This window comes from Ammodytes marinus (genome assembly GCF_949987685.1).
Source record: "Ammodytes marinus genome assembly, contig: scaffold_419, whole genome shotgun sequence".
Lineage (NCBI taxonomy): Eukaryota > Metazoa > Chordata > Actinopteri > Uranoscopiformes > Ammodytidae > Ammodytes > Ammodytes marinus.
This window is the reverse complement of record NW_027648223.1, coordinates 1-7500: the sequence shown is the minus strand read 5'-3', so window position 1 is coordinate 7500 and position 7500 is coordinate 1. Positions and strand designations below refer to the sequence as shown.

At 42.9% G+C, this 7500-nt stretch overlaps 1 protein-coding gene across 1 annotated transcript in view; it reads left to right on the top strand.

Annotated features, from left to right (window-relative positions):
• LOC307270892 (zinc finger E-box-binding homeobox 2-like) overlaps positions 1–7484 on the top strand; it is a gene marked incomplete at both ends in the record, with an annotated part of 23039 nt that extends 15555 nt beyond the window's left edge. Inside the window, 7 exon segments of the mRNA XM_080054779.1 lie at positions 2773–2807; positions 4447–4509; positions 5153–5209; positions 5326–5440; positions 5618–5821; positions 6356–6585; positions 7273–7484. Coding sequence (XP_079910905.1) covers positions 2773–2807; positions 4447–4509; positions 5153–5209; positions 5326–5440; positions 5618–5821; positions 6356–6585; positions 7273–7484 — 916 coding nt within the window.
• Positions 7485–7500: the final 16 nt, after the last annotated feature.

The window sequence follows — 7500 nt, the reverse complement described above, 5'->3', positions numbered from 1 at the left end:
TCCTTATGTTTTTTCTCTCCTGTCTGTGGCCCTAAAACTCTTCTGTACTTTAGTATGTAGTGTAGTAAAAAGACTAAAACTCTTCTGTACTTTAGTATGTAGTAAAAAGAAAGAGTATGAGATTTGGAACGCAAGGTGTGTGTTCACAAAAAAATACCCACTTCAGAAAATTGCACTTGATGAAACCCCCTATGAGATCACTACAAAATAAGATAAAAATTATTAAAAAAAAATGAATAAAAAGAGGGAAATAAAACAGCCTGGAACACTCGCTCACGTCCTGTCAGTGTTAACGTTGTTTTATTTGTTTTATTCCTTTTAATGTGATATTTTTCAACCTTATTCTTTTGCCAAACTAACCACACGACTTTGGGCCTCCCGATGTGTTTGTTTTTATTATTATTATTGTTACTGTTTTTTCTTAATGTGAAAAGGAACATTTGTGTGATTTTTCATAATAAAATGTCAATGTGAGTCTTAAAGAGGGGAGAGGAGAGGAGAGGAGAGGAGAGGAGAGGAGAGGAGAGGAGAGGAGAGGAGAGGAGAGGAGAGGAGAGGAGAGGAGAGGAGAGGAGAGGAGAGGAGAGGAGAGGGGAGAGGAGAGGAGAGGGGAGGAGGGGAGAGGAGAGGAGAGGAGAGGAGAGGAGAGGAGAGGAGAGGAGAGGAGAGGAGAGGAGAGGAGAGGAGAGGGGCGAGGGAGCAGTGTTACAGAGCTCAGCAGTGTGGTCACCAAAGGCCCGTTCATTTCTCCATAGTGGGTTTGATTATCGGCCTTAATGTTATGATGAATTTGACACAAGTTGGTGTAAAATCAACTTAAATTTTAAATTTCCTCATTGAAAAAAATATTATTTGTTATTTTTAGGAGCAGAACTACACTACCCACAATCCTACAGTGTCGCTGTGATTTGTGGATTGCTGTTACAATGCAAATGTTTATTGGAATTAGCTAAATTCGTCTGTCCAGTGGCGGTAATCAAACTAAAAGCTGTTTACCAACCGCTATTAAAACAAAAGATGAAGAAGAAATTGTAGTTTTTGGTGGGCCAATACAATAAATGGATAGGCCACCTTTCCCACAAAAAAATTAATAATTTGAAATTAGAAAAAATGAACTGGAAACACTGCATTAAAAAGGCAAAAGCAGCTAAACACTGTCTTTACAAATGTTTTAAAACTAATATCATGTTCAGGGTGACTTTTATTTTGGACAATGTTATTGTGCCAACTGGTTAATATGTGTTAAAGTCACCAGTATTCAGGTGGTTGGTTAGAAATATGAATATTTGAAATTTCACTGGAGATTTTTGAAATTGGGAAAATGTCCTTTTGGGTGGTTCACTGTTGAGCTCTTACTGTGAAATATGAGAAAAGGGTTCCGTGTTTAAAAAGATTTAAAAAAAAAAAGGAGCGAGCCTTTTATTGTGAAAAGCCTTATATGCAAAACCTTGAGTTGTGTCTATGAAGTGCCATCCCTGTACAGTTGAATATACACACTATCTGTTCCAGTAGTTAGCTCGATATACGCTGTCTCTTAGTTTACATAATGTTTGTGCAATTTATGTATTTTTTCCACCATGACAGTATTTCTAACGTCAGTATTAAAAATCTCGTTGAATTTTTTGAATTTTTCCAACATAAATTTAAATTTTTTTTCTTAATTTTTTTTTTGTTTTTGTGAGAATTTACCATTTTATTTATGTGATTAATTTTGTATTTCCTTTCCATTGTATTTATTTCATACTGTAGTGTACAGTATTAGAGGTCCTCACACACATAGATATATTTTAGTAAAACATGATTCTGTCATTGACTATTGGAGCTAAACTATGAATAGTGAGCGTCAACTGTGCTATTTGGAACATTTAATTTTTTTTTTTTTTTTTAATTTTTTTTTTAAACTACTGGAAAAAAAACATCTAAATTGGGGAAGTTTTGATACGATGCATATTGTGTAAACACTGTATTTTTTGAGAGTTGAAAAAGAAAATCCACTTTATTCATTTATCCACTATGAAGGAACAACTGCAATGTCTGAAGTATTATAATTATTATTATTATTATTATTATTGTTATTGTTCAATTTTTAATGTGTCTCTGAAACGACCATAATGCTCGAGTACATGTAGCCAAATTAAATTTTAATAAAACTGTGTTATTCTTCTTGTAACCTGTTTGATTTTATTGACACACACACACACACACATACACGGATAGACAGACGCACACACACACACACACACACACATACACGGATAGACACACACACACACACACACACGGATAGACACACACACACACATACACGGATAGACACATACATACACTCATGCTCTTGAATAAATGTTCTTCATGTCCAGTGGATCACAGTTTAAGATTAAATTAATTAATAAATTTTAATTTCTTGACATGATATTTTTATTCTAAATTGTAATATATTCTCTTCCTTTTCATATTATTTTACATTATATTTTATTATATTATTTTGTATTTCATATGATATTTAGTTTAACATTTTTTATAATATTTTTAAATATTTTCATATATTTTTAATGTTTTTATCATACATATTTTGACTCAACATTAATGGAAATGAGGGTGACCCCTTAACGGTCTCTCAGGTGAGGGTGACCCCTTAACGGTCTCTCAGGTGAGGGTGACCCCTTAACGGTCTCTCAGGTGAGGGTGACCCCTTAACGGTCTCTCAGGTGAGGGTGACCCCTTAACGGTCTCTCAGGTGAGGGTGAGGGTGACCCCTTAACGGTCTCTCAGGTGAGGGCGAGGGTGACCCCTTAACGGTCTCTCAGGTGAGGGCGACCCCTTAACGGTCTCTCAGGTGAGGGTGACCCCTTAACGGTCTCTCAGGTGAGGGTGACCCCTTAACGGTCTCTCAGGTGAGGGCGACCCCTTAACGGTCTCTCAGGTGAGGGTGACCCCTTAACGGTCTCTCAGGTGAGGGTGACCCCTTAACGGTCTCTCAGGTGAGGGTGACCCCTTAACGGTCTCTCAGGTGAGGGTGACCCCTTAACGGTCTCTCAGGTGAGGGCGACCCCTTAACGGTCTCTCAGGTGAGGGTGAGGGTGACCCCTTAACGCTCTCTCAGGTGAGGGTGAGGGTGACCCCTTAACGGTCTCTCAGGTGAGGGTGACCCCTTAACGGTCTCTCAGGTAGAAATAAAGTCTGAATGAATAAATTATAAATAGTTTTTTTTCACTTCATCACAGAATCCAGGAGATAATAACGTTTACATGCAAACACATGTCAGCCTGGCCCCGCCCGCCTGGCACCGCCCGCCTGGCACCGCCCGCCTACTTCTGCCGACCAAACGTGATGCGATTGGTTGGCTAATCCAGAGTGGCACTGGGCAGATCCAATAGTTTTAAACTTCAACAGACACCTGCCTCCAAGTGAGTGAACGTTTGTCAATTGAGCGATTCCAGACCTTCTGTACAAATGAAATGAAGTACGATGGTCTGGTAGGACCAGGCTGAATGAAGTACGATGGTCTGGTAGGACCAGGCTAAATGAAGTACTATGGTCTGGTAGGACCAGGCTAAATAAAGTACTATGGTCTGGTAGGACCAGGCTAAATGAAGTACGATGGTCTGGTAGGACCAGGCTAAATGAAGTACGATGGTCTGGTAGGACCAGGCTAAATGAAGTACGATGGTCTGGTAGCACCAGGCTAAATGAAGTACGATGGTCTGGTAGGACCAGGCTAAATGAAGTACTATGGTCTGGTAGGACCAGGCTAAATAAAGTACTATGGTCTGGTAGGACCAGGCTAAATGAAGTACGATGGTCTGGTAGGACCAGGCTAAATGAAGTACTATGGTCTGGTAGGACCAGGCTAAATGAAGTACTATGGTCTGGTAGGACCAGGCTAAATAAAGTACTATGGTCTGGTAGGACCAGGCTAAATGAAGTACGATGGTCTGGTGGGACCAGGCTATGGTCTGGTAGGACCAGGCTAAATAAAGTACTATGGTCTGGTAGGACCAGGCTAAATGAACTACTATGGTCTGGTAGGACCAGGCTAAATAAAGTACTATGGTCTGGTAGGACCAGGCTAAATTAACTACTATGGTCTGGTAGGACCAGGCTAAATGAACTACTATGGTCTGGTAGGACCAGGCTAAATAAAGTACTATGGTCTGGTAGGACCAGGCTAAATGAACTACTATGGTCTGGTAGGACCAGGCTAAATGAAGTACGATGGTCTGGTGGGACCAGGCTAAATGAAGTGCGATGGTCTGGTGGGACCAGGCTAAATGAAGTACGATGGTCTGGTGGGACCAGGCTATGGTCTGGTAGGACCAGGCTAGACATATGTAACACTTGAGGACTCACTGTTTGTCAATTATTTTTATTATTCTTTTCTTCAAATACACACCGACATATTGACACATTGTTAAAACACGTTACTGTCAGCCATTTTGTGTCCAGGTTTCACAGGACACAAAGCGCTCACAAGTTTATCAGCAAAATGAGGACTTCAGATTTCAGACAGTAAGACACAGTGTGTGTGTGGCGACCTTGTTATAATGCTTTGTACTGTGTGTGGTGGCGACCTTGTTATAATGCTTTGTACTGTACGTCCGGGAATTCACAATAAAGTTTACTTGACTCTAAAGGCACCATTCCTACACAACACTGTTTATGTTGGCTCTTCAAATGAGTATCCAGCAGGTGCTCCAGCCTTCGTTGCAGTGGTCACGGGTTCAAATCCAACCCGTGGACCTTTACTGCAGGTCACCCCCCCCCCCCCCCTCTCTCTCTCTCTCTCCTCTCTCTCTCTCTCTCTCTCTCTCTCTCTCTCTCTCTCTCTCTCTCTCTCTCTCTCCCCATTTCAACTCTGTACTATCTAATAAAGCTTGAAAATGCCCAAAAAAATTAAAATAGTAGGCCTAATTAATTATTCACTCAAAGTAGCCTACTATACATGACCTACTTATAATGGTCTGAGATGAGTAGCTATAGTATACATCAGCCGCGGCGCTACTAATGGGCCCGGGTGGGCCCAGGCCCACCCATTTTAGGCTGGGCCCACCCATCCTAGCTGTTCATCCAATAAGCATCCCGAGGAAAGCTTTGAATGAAAGCTTCTCAGCCAATCAGCGGCTTCTACTCCACGTGTGGCGCCTGCCGCCAGGCTGAGTCCCGGACTCCCGCCTCAGAGCCGCCTCTGACCAATCATGAGTTAGCAACGGTAACTAAGCGGGAGACGCCGGACAAGCAGAGCGATTTGGCAAGCTTTACGATGCTTTATGACAAAATCTGACAATGGCCAAGCAAAGCAGTTTATTTTCTTTTAAATTTACTAAGAAACACTCCGAGGAGCAAGAGGAGGAAACTCCTGCCTCTTCAAATGAGTTACCATCCAGTTCGGCAGCTCTCCCCCCATCACCTCCCGTAGTCACCCCCTCACACCGGCAGCAAGGCAAGTAGCCTAACAGTCTAACTTAACGTTAATGCAATCTGATCTCACAGACATCAGTGGGATTTCTGATATCAGGTTGCATTAACGTTAGTGTCTGGCTGTCTGTATGTACATTTTCTGGAGGGAAAAATAATATTGGCAGTAAGTTAACTTATGATAGCGCTTTATGTGTTATAGGAGACAGGGTTCAGCAGCATAGAACAAACGCCGTTCCCCAGCAACCTCCGCTAGACCTGTCATCAATAGATGAGCCCGCAAGCCAGCCCAAACTCCGTACCTTCCCAGCCACACACATATCAGGGAAAGCTAGGAGTTTTTCTGACAGGTGGTACTCCAAATTCCCGTGGCTGGAGTACAGCATCTCAAGAGATGCTGTGTTTTGTAAGACTTGTCGTCATTTCCCTGAAGCAGCTTATGAAGACAGATTCATAAATGCGGGTTTCAAAGACTGGAAACATATATCTGAGGGTTGTGGCAAACATGAAGCCAGCAGGGCACATGCTGCAGCCCTGGGAAAGATGGATGGTTTTAAGCAAAGTCACCAGCCAGGACGGGGAAATATTATTAACCAGATGAGCAACGATGCCAGCGACAAATCCTTCATTGAAAGACACAGACAGCACATCATGATGGTAATAGATCTCGTCCTGTTCTGTGCAAAACAAGAAATCCCATTGCGTGGGCATCGGGAAAACGCAGACGCGTTAAACAAGGGTAACTTTTTGGAATTACTTGAGCTGGTTTCCAAATATGACCCAGAAATAAAAAGGCGACTGGATGAATTACCCAGGAATGGTAAACTACTGCACCACTCAATACAAAATGAAATACTGGAAATCGCAGCATCACTCCTTCTAAAAAAAATAAAGGCAGATTTGCATGATGAGCCGGGCACATATTATGCGATTTTAGCAGATGAGTGCAAAGACTTGTCAAAAAGAGAGCTAGTGGCAGTATGTGTCAGATACCTGCACAACGGCACATTGAAGGAACGGGCTGTGGGATTTGTGGAAACGGACAAGATGACTGCAGAGGCAATATCAGCTAAGATTTTGGAAGTGCTGGAGCCGTTGCAGCTGGACCCGGGCCTGTGCGTCGGATTTGGGTTTGATGGCGCATCAGTCATGTCGGGGAACAGAGGAGGGGTACATGTGATACTGAGGAAGACGTTTCCCCACGCTTTATATGTACATTGTAACTCACATCGACTTAACCTTGTCCTGTGCACAGCAGCTAAAGTGTCTCCTGGCATTTCAACATTTTTCGATATTATAAACAGCTTGCACAACTTCATGACTGGGGCGCACAGACACGCCAAATTTCTGGACATTCAAAAAGAGATGCGACCAGGGCAAAAACCACTGGAGCTGGAGAGATGCTGTGATGTGCGGTGGAGCTCACGGTCAAATGCGGTCAGTAAGGTGTTGACGCTCCTGGGACCTATCTTGGAGACCCTCGCCACATTCTCCGAAAGTTCTGGCCAAACAAAACTTGAAGCTGAATCCCTACTCCACCAAATGCAAACGAAAAAGTTTTTGTTTCTGCTTGTCACATTCAACCAGTTATTTGAAGTCAGCGACTACGCCACTAAGGGCTTGCAATCTCCCACATTATCAGTCACAGATTGTATTGATCTGGTAGAAGGGCTCAAAGACAGCTACACACAATTTAGAAATGAAAATGATACATTTAATAAAGTGCTGGGACTGACAGATGAGCTCATGAATAAACATGATATTGTGCGCTGGGATGTCAGTGGAACTCGCAAGAGAAAGTTGCCGGCCAGGTTAGACAATACGCACGTGGATTCTACTCTGGGCAAATCATCACAGGTACAACAAAAGTCGGACCTACAGAAATTATGGAATGACATTCTGGACAAGCAGATAATGGAGCTGAACACACGTTTCACGCCAGACACATACGGCTTCATGACAGCCGCTGCTGCCTGCTTGCCACAGTCAGACACCTTTGGAGACAAAGCTCTCATCCGGCCCGCCTGTGCGCACTTTTCCATTCCGGTGGAGGACGCAGAGCACACTGTGTTTGTGCAGCAGCTT